General features: G+C 37.9%; 1 protein-coding gene across 2 annotated transcripts in view; it reads left to right on the forward strand.

Annotated features, from left to right (window-relative positions):
* Positions 1-13,066, forward strand: part of LOC126183212 (cyclin-T-like) — a 113,670-nt gene that overhangs the window by 71,234 nt on the left and 29,370 nt on the right. For both annotated transcript variants that reach the window (XM_049924996.1, XM_049924995.1), the window contains exon 8: positions 7,333-7,552. In XM_049924996.1, coding sequence (XP_049780953.1) covers positions 7,333-7,552 — 220 coding nt within the window. The remainder of the gene's footprint in view (positions 1-7,332; positions 7,553-13,066) is intronic.

Consider the following 13,066-nt stretch of genomic DNA (forward strand, 5'->3'; position numbering starts at 1 on the left):
ACGGGTAGCACTATCCAGAAAATTAAAAGGGAAGGTAAGCTATCAGAATCTGGCAGAGGAAGGAAATTTGTAACTTCGGTTGAAAATACATAAATGCAAAACAACTATAGACATTGACAGTTTTGATGAGGTTGTCGTCAGGAGATTTGCTTACAACTTTCCTCTGAACAAAAACCCATTGTCTACAGTGGAAGGAATTAAACAGAAGTTGAAAGAAGCTATAGACTTGATAGCAACACAAGTGTAAGGTGGTTATTGAAGAACATAGATTTCTGCTGCTGGGGGGAAAATAAATAATAATAATAATAATAATAATAATAATAATAAAGCAGGCTCATACTGTTAGATAGAGAAGCAACATTCAAGAAAAAAGAATTGTGTATTTGAAGCAATTAAACAATTTAGTAAGGAAAACTGGGACATTGTTTAAGTTAATGAAACTGTAATTTTATCATCACATGTAGGTGGAAAATCGTGGAGTGATAGTACAATTTGTGGTCTCCTCAAACCAGTATCAAAGTGTCAAAGCCTAACAACAACTCAAGCAGGTGGTGAAAATGGCTTCATTCGTAATACACCTGTCAAATGGAAGCCAAGTCGAGCAATGGGAGATTATACAGCCATGTGAACCAACAAAATTGTGAGAAGTGAATGACAGGAAAGGTGATCCTCAATTTAAAACCTAACTCTGTGCACTAATACTTGAAAGTGCTCCATATCATAATGAAGATGATATTAGAAAGTGGCTAACAAAGGAACATATCCCCTTCTTTGATGACATGCTGAAACCTGTTCTGTATGAGCTTGTTCTAAGAACCGAGACAAGGCCCATCAAGTATTTCGTCGATAAGATTCTGTAAACTGTTGGTCGTGTTGCCTTACGCCTTCCACCTTACCACCCGGAATTAAATCTGATAGATAACATCTGGTCTATTGTGAAAGGTTGGGTAGCTTCTAGAAACGTTCTCTGTAGCATAAACCTGTGAAAATTTGTGCGAGGAGAAGTTTAATTCAGCGAATAAAGAAGATTAGATTCTGTTGTGCAAACGTGTTAAAAAAAAAATTGAGCGAGAATACGTGCAACGAGAAATCTCTTTAGATGGTGAAATTGATAAAGTAATAATACATTTAGGTGGCATAGGTAGTGATAATGACAGTGATTATGATGGTTCTCACTCTGAAGATGATGGAGAACTGGAAGGAGTAAATGTGCTGTCTGACAATGATTGAAGGTGATTACTTACAGTCCATGTTTGCTGTTCAGTGTACATACTCTTGTGCCGAGCTCTGCGGCCATTCTCTCTGTGATGTCACCCACGCTTTAAAGATATCTGGCACAGAGTGTAGTTTTAGTAGCGTAAGTGAAAAACCAATATATGTCACATGTCATCAGTCTTTCCAAGATATTAGGATCATTTTCAGTGGTATTCAAAGTGTCAGTACAAACATTTTTATGAACTTTTTGTTCAAACATGAGAATTTTTGGCTCTAGTTTCATGCACGCATTTCTCATGTTAAATTGGTCATGTAAAATTTGACTTACCCATTCTTTTCATTTCTTACTGTTTCAGCAATTGATCGAATACTCAATCGATAGTCAGATCGAATCAGGTTATCTATTTTTTTTATATATTTATCCGTTTTTGAAGTTGAAGGGCAACCTAAGCATGAGTCATCTTCAGTGTCTTTTCAGCCATCTTAAAAGTGCATGAAGCACTCAAAAGCTTGTTTATATGATGAATTGTTTGCACCATACATTTCTTTTACTAAAAGATAGGTTTCGGTAGCAGTTTTTCAAAGTTTCATGTGAAACTTCACAGTAATTCATTGCTCCATTATGACACTTACCATTTTTCCGGCAAAACAAAATGACAGCTCTTACACAAACGAAGGCAACAGCTGCACCAATTTGTCTATAGGCATCAGAGGTGCCATATTCAAATGAGAAGGCTTCACTCTTCACAGCTATTGGTCATTCATTTTTGGCGCATGTGTAATTACTCTTGACAGCATTAGTCCCATTATTTTATAGCCACATCTTGTATGTAACTTTTAATTCATTCATCAGGGGTATCTGGAGAAGGGTATTTATTGACATCTGGCCATATGAAAGTAGTCTGCTGGCACTACGCAAGCTAAATGCGGTTTCATACCTAAGGAGAATCATCGTCCTTCTCTAGTGTCTGTGTTGAATTGTTCACTTCATAAAATACTGTAAATGGTACATAAAGTGTATGTGGATGGTCGTTCTGTACACATGTTGTTGTGTCAGTAATAGAGGTGGCCACATAAGACAGTTGGACATTTATGAAAAGGTAACACATCAGTAAGTTTATTTATAATATGTACTCTTAATAATAGAAATGTATATAATTTTGAAGTGCTGTAGGTCTTTCAGTGGTGCTGAGTTATGTACAATGAGAATAATGTTCTTGATAAAAGCAAAGTGTCTTGAATGTTGATACAATCGGATAAATCACTGGTAACTCATAATGCTTGGTAGCGCCATGCTATGTCGCTGTATTTTCCTCTCTGCAGTTTCCATACTGAGGTTGATAAAAGAGTTTGTAGATTCACTGAGGCTGGAGTGAAGCTCTGAGTGTGTTGCTTAAAAATACATGACAGCCAGTCATTCCTAGGCAGTGAGGTCATGAAAATTCAGTGTTCTCTGGTGGTGGAGAGTAATGGAAGAGCGAGCTTGCCTCACTACACACTGGCAGGAGGTTTAAAAATGCCATCTCCTGTGCAACTGAGGTCGGTGCACCAGGTGTGGTCTACAAAGATGCTGTTCATACCGCACGTATACTGTCCTTGATGCCTTTTTGCACTTTTATCAATATCGGTTGCTAGACCCACATTGGTGAACAATGTAGCTCTTGCAGTTTTGTTCATTTAAATCTCTTTGCAGGCAAAACCTGCAGTCTCTGAAAAACAGAAGGTTGAACTGTCTCAGTTTCACCTTTTAATGGCTCTCCAAAGCATTTCATCCATTGAATGATGCTTCTCTTAAACTATACAGAGTTGACTGACATATATATCATTTTTTACTCTTCCAGCACAAACTATGATTTTATAATCCAGAAGTTGTAGTTACAGCCGTGATGTCAGTATGCACATTAGCTGCATTCTTGTCTTACGGGGGAGGTGGAGCCATTAGCAAACCATTAGGACCAACAGTGTGTTCACAAAACTTATTTGAATGTTCATAAAACATCAGGAAGGTTCTTGTATTTTAGGGCTCTTCAGGAATTGGCGTTGTGAGAAAGTGCATTCATATACACACAACTTTTGAACCGAGCACTTTCAGTGATACGGGTAAACAAACAGTGACATCCTGTACAGGGAAAGTGCAAGCTGTGTTCTGTCTTTGAGGTGCAAGTATTTCGATTTGACGCCACTTCGGCGACTTGGGTTTCGATGGGGATGAAATGATGATGATTAGGACAACACAACACCCAGTCCCTGAGTGGAGAAAATCTCCGACCCAGCCGGTAATTGAACCTGGCCCCTTAGGATTGGACATTCTGTTGTGCTGACCACTCAGATACCGGGGGTGGCTGATAAATAATAGCTAGATATGAAAGAGCTGAAAAACAACAGAAAAAATCCAGGTGCTGACTGAAGATTCTATGTTGGAACCTTGAATTTGTATTTGGTCCCTTACTTACTCTCCAAGGCAGCCTATTGATTTTAAAAGCATTTAAGTACTAGTTGTCAGCACTAAGTATTTGCAAGCAGCTTTAAACATATTGTTAGTGAGAGTTTTAATGTTAGCAAGGAAATGGGGTCATTTATCACACTAACTAAGAAGCATTCTAGGAAGGAGCTGAAAATTGACAATTTCGATAGATGTGTCATTCAAAATACAAAATATATTCTTTTAAAGCAGCTGATGATGAATGACCAACTGTGAAAATATAATGTAGGTGTAAAAGAGACCACTAACTGAATAGCAGAAGTGTTGAGTCATTGACAGGCACACACAAAAGAAAAAGAAATTTTCTAGCTTTGGAATGAATCCTTTGTTGATCTAGACTGCAAATACACACAAAGCACATGGTGCAGCACCCAGGGACAGTTACCATCATCTCTCTCTCTCTCTCTCTCTCTCTCTCTTTCTCTCTCACACACATGAAGCTATGTTGTCTACTCTAGGTTGCTTACTTTGACCTATTGCCTAGTTCTTTATGTGAACCTCATCTCATCTATTGATACTTCATCTCCTCTTCCCATAATATTGTTGTCTGGTATGTTTCCTTTATATGGTCCTTGTATATATATTCCTTCCACCTTTCAACCTTTTCCTTCTCTGCTTAGTATTGGCTTAGTAGTGGTGTGCCATCTAAGCTCTTCTTGCTCTTACAGTTGGCCACATTTTTCCAAAAGTTTCTTCAGCTTTCCTTATGTGGCACTTACCTTTACTGTAGTCATGCATGCTTCTACGACTTTGTATTTCTCCTGTAGCCATATGTGAATTGCCATTTTACATTTTCTGCCAATCTCATTTTGTAGATATCTGTTTTACCTTTACCTGTTTTATTTGCTGCATTTTTAGGGTTATAGGATCACTTTGTTGTCTGTCTGTTAATGACAACTTCCTCTCAGAAATGAGTAGAGATATAAAGTTGAAAATTTGTCAGATACTAAGGTCCACAGTTCCTTTTCTGTGTAAAAATATTTAAGCTTCTAAGTCAGTGCAATCAAAAGAGGCAGCCAGTTATGTCACATATTTTGATACTCTCAAACTCACTCATCAAAACCTACAGATGAACTATCTGCATACATAATTAAGTTTGTATGGAACCCTTAAAGTGCGAGTAATACACTTGTCTGGTTTTTATGCATTTTCTCCTTTGATCTATCAAGGATTTCTGCTGAGTGATGTCTTTTTGCCTATTTGATCCTCTGGTGGCTTTGCTATTCCATCTCTCAAGGCTACCTATTTCTCTTTTCTTGTATTACTTTTTGCCTAATGTTCCCTTTGACAATCACAAGTAGTTCAGGTTGTTTCAACTTATCAGTGTCTCATCTCCTTAATTTTCCTACATTTTTGTAATTTTGTCAGCTTTAGTCTGGCTTTCACAATGAATAAATCATGGTCAGAGTTCACATCGGCTCCAGGAAATGTTTTGCAGACACAGTGTGCAATAATGTGGGCTGCAACTAGCTTAATTCTTCCTGTCAGTGTCAGTTCACAGTTTGATTAACAAAACCTTTTTTTGTACTGTTGCTGAATGTAACATGTGAATAGGTTATTTATACTAACATGCAGATGCTGTAACGCAGAAGTTATTACTCCAGGAATAATAACAAGATCACTGGCTACACTGTGGAGCTTCTTTTTTACCTCATTAGTGAGATGACCATGAAATACATCAAGGCAAAGCATTGATTGTAGTTTGGAAAGCCCATCAGGATGCAGTTCCCATATGTTTCAGAGCCAGTCAAGGTTTGAAGTTAGTCACCCATCCCCTCTCTTGATTTTGAACAGTGATGTCATCAAGGAACAGCTTTACATTTTTAAGGGTCTTGGGGCTTGTTTTCCACATGAAGATTAAGGAAGGGGAAGTTTGCACCCATCCGCAGTGATTGCCAACATTACAGGTATGCACTATATTTCAAACCCTTATGTTTTGATGGTAACTTCTTTTGTCCCCTTGTCATCAGCTGTGTAATTATGTGGCAAATCAAACAAAATTAGCATCTCATCAGTTTTACCGATTTGTCCCATCAAAAAATTCTTCTCTTTCCAAAGTATTTTGCAGCTTTTTCTCAAAGTCCTACAGGAGCTTTTGGCATACTGTTGTAGAGTGTTGTAGAAGTAACCCCACGTCTTTCGTAAAGTGATAAACCCATCCATGACTAGCCTTAAACCCTTGCCTTGTTATATTAAGAATTGCAACGACTTCTTTGCTTTTTTTTCTTATGGTATCACTAGTCACAGGTTGCCCAGTTTTCCTCCTTTCACGGGGGAATCCCAAAATTTTTACTTCAGCATCTTCAATGTTGTCACTGAGCAGAAAATTCAAGTTTATACTCGAATGTAATGAGCCATCAAATCTTGTGCATGCACCAATTTTGAGTACTGCATATGGTAAAATAAAAAGTGCGCTTAGATTCCCATAAGTGCGGTAGTAGTCATGTATGAAACTTCCTGGCGGACTGAAACTATGTACCAGAGTGAGACTCAAATGTGTCTTCAGACTTCACAGAAGTTCTTCCTGGGACTAGCAAAGGATATAGTGGAGAAATGGCTTTGCTACAATCTTTGGGGATTGTTACTGGAATGAAAATTCAGTCTAGTGGCCATATATGTATTTATTTATTTATTTATGTATGCACATATGTATGTACTACTGTGGTGTGTCAAGATTTTGTATCTATCTGGGCTGTAATAATCTGTCCACTCTGCTGTTCATAATAGTTCATCTGCATTCCTGTTTCTCATTATTAGACCTGCATTACCCTTATTTGAGTTTGTATTGATAACCCTGTACTCATGTGACCAGAAAGCCTATTCTTGTTGCTGTGACATTTCACTGCTCTGTCTGACATCAACACACACCTTTCTCTTTTTAAGTTTTCTAACCTTTCTATAAGATTAAGGGATCTAACATTCCACACTCTTATCCATAGAACACAAGATTTCTTTTTCTGATTACATCCTCCTGAGAATAGTCCCTGCCTTGAAATCTGAAAGGGGAACTGTTTTATCTCCAGAATATTTAATGCAGCAGAATGCCATCATTAAGCCATACAACACAGCTGCAGGTCATCAGGGAAAGATAACAGCTGTGGTTTCCTGTTGCATTTAGCTGTGCTTCAGCACCAACATAGCAAGACTAGTGTTAAGAGTCCAGATCAGTGAATCATCATGATTGTTGCCCATGCAACTACTGAAGAGGCTGGCATCTCCCACATTTTTTAGGAACCACGTTTCTATTTTTGTTGGTCTATCATCATCATCATCATCATCATCATCCTGACTGGGGGACATCGGCTGGTAATTAATTGTCAATGTCAATAAAATTCACCAATAGTCATATACTTTTAAGATTTTATTTTATTCTGAAAGTAACCAGTTTTGGCATTTCATTATGCCGTCTTCTGGCCCCATACGCTTCTATCCAAATAAACGAACTTGTTATATAGCACAATAAATCACTGGATATTGTGAGTGACACCATTTTCTTAATTAATTGTAAGGATGTTAATTTTGTGGTTATTTAATGCATTATTTCCTGCCAAGTATTTGCCAGGTTGCTACATTTCTTCATTTGTTGATTCAGTAGTTCTTATATTGAACTACAAACTTTGATTATTTCCTTTCAGCATATAATGCAATTAAAGAGGAGAACAAAAATTCTACAGCCACATTTCCACCAGTGAGTGGAGGTGGAACCAAGCACGCAGAGGTACAGTCACGTGAAACTAACTGGGATCATCGGGAGAAACGTGACCGTGATCGAGAAAGAGACAGGGACCGTGACCGTGACCGTGACCGTGACCGTGAAAAACAGGACAGAGATAAGAGTGGGACATCAACGAACAGGTGCAATTTTCTGTTACATTCTGAGATATCTATTAAATAAAAATAAATTTGTGTATTTTGCTGTGATACTACAATGTGAGATGTTATGGACTGATTGTAACACCATAGTGATGTGATATATCTTGTGGCCGCAGTTGCTAGTTAGTAATTGAGTCAAGGGTTTTAATGATGAACAATGCTGTGTTCATGCAGTATCACTAATATTTTTGTGACCTTTGCTTTCACAGACTACTACTGTTTGAAATTTGTAGCTGTCAAGTAAGACATAGAGTGTAACATGTCTGTTAGATAGGGGCTTTAAGCTTGGTGGGCTACTTGATGCTATTCGAAAAAAAATGGACTATGTACATACACTGTATCCATCCTGTCATTTCTTCTCTCTTGTGTAAAGTTACATGTTGTTCATTACTTAGAACTGCACGTGACAAATTGGCAGTGGTGTAGGGCCCTATACAAAGAAATTCTCTACTGAACCTGCCCTTGACATGACCATAGTTACATATAAAGAATTTGACACTGCTGAAAGAATGATATTAGGAATAGATTTCAATGGTACAGCTCACTTAAGAAGGTGCTTCATTTACAGTGGTAAAATATATTTCAGCCATTTCTTCTTGAGGTACAAATAAAAATAGCTGAGTATCCTGAAGATTCAGATTTTTATTCTTTTAAAAGTACAGTGTTTGTAACTCCAGAGACTAGTCCTTTACTTCTTCCATGATTGAAGCACTTGTGAAACATCTATTTAAAGTGTCTTGTACCTGACTCATTACGATGTACTTGATACCTTCTGAGCACCGGACCAGAACTCTTTTTACTATGTTTTACAGGGAGCGAAAGGCTATTTACAATTTGTACAGAAACCAGATGGCAGTTATAAGAGTCGAGGGACATGAAAGGGAAGCAGCGGTTGGGAAGGGAGTAAGACAGGGTTGTAGCCTCTCCCCGATGTTATTCAATCTGTATATTGAGCAAGCAGTAAAGGAAACAAAAGAAAAAATCGGAGTAGGTATTAAAATCCATGGAGAAGAAATAAAAACTTTGAGGTTCGCCGATGACATTGTAATTCTGTCAGAGACAGCAAAGGACTTGGAAGAGCAGTTGAACGGAATGGATGGTATCTTGAAGGGAGGATATAAGATGAACATCAACAAAAGCAAAACGAGGATAATGGAATGTAGTCTAATTAAGTCGGGTGATGCTGAGGGAATTAGATTAGGAAATGAGACACTTAAAGTAGTAAAGGAGTTTTGCTATTTGGGGAGCAAAATAACTGATGATGGTCGAAGTAGAGAGGATATAAAATGTAGACTGGCAATGGCAAGGAAAGCGTTTCTGAAGAAGAAAAATTTGCTAACATCGAGTATGGATTTAAGTATCAGGAAGTCATTTCTGAAAGTATTTGTATGGAGTGTAGCCATGTATGGAAGTGAAACATGGACGGTAAATAGTTTGGACAAGAAGAGAATAGAAGCTTTCGAAATGTGGTGCTACAGAAGAATGCTGAAGATTAGATGGGTAGATCACATAACTAATGAGGAAGTATTAAATAGGATTGGGGAGAAGAGAAGTTTGTGGCACAACTTGACCAGAAGAAGGGATCGGTTGGTAGGACATGTTCTGAGGCATCAAGGGATCACCAATTTAGTATTGGAGGGCAGCGTGGAGGGTAAAAATCGTAGGGGGAGACCAAGAGATGAATACACTAAGCAGATTCAGAAGGATGTAGGTTGCAGTAGGTACTGGGAGATGAAGAAGCTTGCACAGGATAGAGTAGCATGGAGAGCTGCATCAAACCAGTCTCAGGACTGAAGACCACAACAACAACAACAACAACTATGTTTTTATCAGAAAACAGTTGATCAGATTAAAAAAAAAGTGTTTATATTTTCTATTTCGTTTTGTGAGCAGCAACATTTTTTGTGAGCAGCTGCATTGTTCTGAGGAACTAGGCTTTTTTTTATATTCCAGGCCTCTTCTCTTCTCTTGTATTTATTCATTCAGGAGATTTGTGTGATAGTGCCCTGTACTTGTATGCAAGGTAATCAGCAACAAGAATCTGTTTTGGATCCTAAACAGTACTTCCCCTCAGATGAATTCGGCTTTGCTTCCCACCACCCAATGCTGCCTGCACTTTGTTTAGTTTATGGTATAAAGTAGTAGATCCACATCATACATGTGGTAGCAGCTGTCACTCAAAATCAGGTGGAATATACTTGAAAGACCCTAAGCATTACTCAGAAATTTGTTTTTGGACTTGCTTTTTGAAAGTGTTTAACATATGTGCCACTCATCTTGCACAGAAACTTCTAAAATTTTTGTGTATAATGTCCTATGCTCTTTCTTCTCAAACAATGGAAAATCAAGGATAAAATAATGACAATATTATAAAAAGTATAGATTGCTACTCTCCATAAATGTGGAGATGTTGAGTTGCAGACAGGCACAACAAAAAGTTGGCTAAACAAGTAAGCTTTGGACCAAAAGGCCTCCTTCTGAAGTAGACAAAACACACACACACACACACACACACACACACACACACACACGGGACCACTGACCGCGGTCAGAGACAGTGGTCATGTGTGTGTTGGGTATGTGTGTACTTCGGAGAAAGGCCTTTGGACTGAAAGTTTACTTGGTTAGCAGTCCTTTTGTTGACCCTGACAGCAACTCACCATCTCCACTTTATGGTGAGCAGTAGTCTATCCTTTTCATAATATAGTCTTTATTTTGATACTCCTATGGAGTCGGATGTTTTTTGCACCTTCAGTCACCTGTTGCTTAATACTGCATTTTGTACTTACTCGGTGATTTCATCTGTGGTTGAAATTTTGGGATGTCCCTCACATTGATCATGTTGTAGAGAAGTGTAGTTACATTTAAATTCAGCCACCAATTTCTCTGCCATGAAAAATGATGGAACAGACAGCATACAAACTTCCACAAATTTGGAATGAATTTTCATTCATGATAAACCATTCAAAATGCAGATTTTGATAGCACTATACCATTACAGTTTGTCAGGTTGAATGCAACTCTCACAAACTAGCTCATTTGTAAAAGCCACAGAACACAACTATTTTGTAGATAAAATTGATGTTTGACTTACATTACTCGGCAACATGTACCAAAATAACAAAAGCAGAATTCACTGATGTCATGGCAAGAAGTATTCTCCTTGCCCTCATGTTTGTCAGTGTTACGTATTCCTGAGGCACTGTATTGCAGCAGTTGGCAGAGTGGGGAACACCTTATAAGTGGTCAGGCATTTTCAGATCTTGATGCTGTAAAAACCATACTCAGTAGCAGTTACACTTTGTTTCTGGATAATCCCCACCCCAGCTCTTCTATAGTTCTAATTCCATTTCTGATTATATTACTAGTGCTTGAGCAGTGTCAAATAGCTTTGTATCTTTTATCCTTTTATCATATAAGGTGAGGTAGATTTGTTAACCTAATTTGTGGACAGTGGTTTCGCAGCGACACATTGTTTCTACATTACAGGTATAGAATATGTAGTGAAATCATTCATTTCTTCTGCATCTGCAACGGTGTTCGAATCATATTTTAATTTTTACCGCCTAACCTTATTGCGTAGGCAGTGGTGTATAGTGGTTTTTTGTTTTTAAATATATGCAGAAGGTTTTCCATTGGTAACTCTGTATTACAAAGCAGCAGATCTCAATTGAAATAACATTCTGCCAGCGCTGTCTGGAATTTACCTTTGATTGTAAACCAAACTTCTATGTGTCACTTCCAAAGTACATTCCATAAAATTAGAATTCAGTGTTGCCAACAAAGAGGAATCTTTGGGACAAAGCCTGGAGGGTATGGTGGATCTTACTAAGTTTTGTAGATGCAAGATCAGTCAACATATTCTTGTGTCTGGATGGAGTGAATTGCATTTTATATACTGGTCAAATCATTGAGAGAACCAGAGGAGATAACATTCATTATGTAAGGAATCCAATTCTTCTGCGCTTCATAGATTAAGCTTAAAGCCTGTCCTTTTTTTCAGTGATTGACTGCGTGCTTCCTGTCATGTCCTCTTAACAGCTCTGCTTTGGGAAGTTGAGTGTTGTCCGTTCACTAAAATATTCTGTATCTGGTGTTTCTTGTTCCCAGAAATTTAATGGCTACACTTTGTATTTTCGGTAAATTTGTTATTGTACAGATACTCAGCATTCAGTTCTATGAAAAATGCTGGAAGAATGATAATTTTACTCTTGTGTCTTTATTGGCCATATTTTAACATGTTATAAACAGTGCAAATTCCAACTTGTAGAAGTAGCTAGCTGTAACTTTAGTGCTATCTAGTATATTTTGACAGTCCAAATATCTGAAAGATGATAAATATTCTAAAATCACGTCATCCACAATGATTTTACTTTGGCCGTTCCATTACTTTGATGCCATATATATTTGTGCGTGCGTGCGTACACGTACATAAATTGGTGGAGCAATCATAGTTTGACCATCCTTATAAACAGTATGTTGTCAGTGTGAATAGTCAAACCTACAGAGCATCTTCAGCTCTAGAGCAATCATGAGAGATGTGGATCTAGATGATGTTTAGCTGAATTTCAGATGACTTTCATAAGATTAATGTCCACTTTGGACATTGTCACGAATTTTGTGAGATACAGCTAATGAAGCATGTTTTTTCCAGTTGATCTCTGTGTGGATGAGAACTGGTGAGTTATAGAATCCAGAATCCTCAGTGATACCAATGTAAGCTGAATAGGAGATTGAAGGTTCTCATCCCTCTATCTTTGAGCTGTCAAATAACCATTTTGGATGATGTGGTCATCCACCAATGTTGATTCCTACAATCATTGCCAGTCTACCACTATGCTGTTATACAGCTTCATTTAGTGTGTCATTGTGTCCTCCAAGCCACATGCACACTCTACAGTGTCATGTGGTTACTGTGACCCAGAGAAAAGAACTATATGCATAGAGGCCAAAAGCACGAAGATTATTGCAATTAGTTTGACTTGATGCCCTGTTGTTTGAAAAAGTCTCTTGCTTGTTCTAACAGAGAGAACTATTGTCTCAGGCCACCATTGCTCCTGAACAACAGTGCCCTGATTTTCTTTGAATACCTCCTGTTGTCTAAAATTATATTCCACTGTTCTGAAATTACACATTGAGAATACTTATCGGTATGTGCTGCCTCACACTTGATACACCAGTTTCTACCTATCATTGGCTCACTATGCTAAAAATTTTGACAAATTACATTGCTTAGACAGTGCACCAGCTTTTCGTGTAATTAACAGCAGCATAATCACAGATGACTGCTGGGTGTTCAGTACTTGAATAGCACTCCACTTATCAGTGAGCTATATGTTTAAGGTGTAGGTGAATGAAACGGTGTCTCTTCCCATTCCTGTAAGAATAATGACTGTACTCAACATTTCCTGAAGGTCACAATTTTTTTCGCATTGTATTGTATCTTGTCTGATCCCCAAACTGTTTTGACCATTGTACTGTGTATTTAGGTTTACT

This window comes from Schistocerca cancellata, chromosome 4, assembly GCF_023864275.1.
Source record: "Schistocerca cancellata isolate TAMUIC-IGC-003103 chromosome 4, iqSchCanc2.1, whole genome shotgun sequence".
In the NCBI taxonomy this organism is placed as follows: domain Eukaryota; kingdom Metazoa; phylum Arthropoda; class Insecta; order Orthoptera; family Acrididae; genus Schistocerca; species Schistocerca cancellata.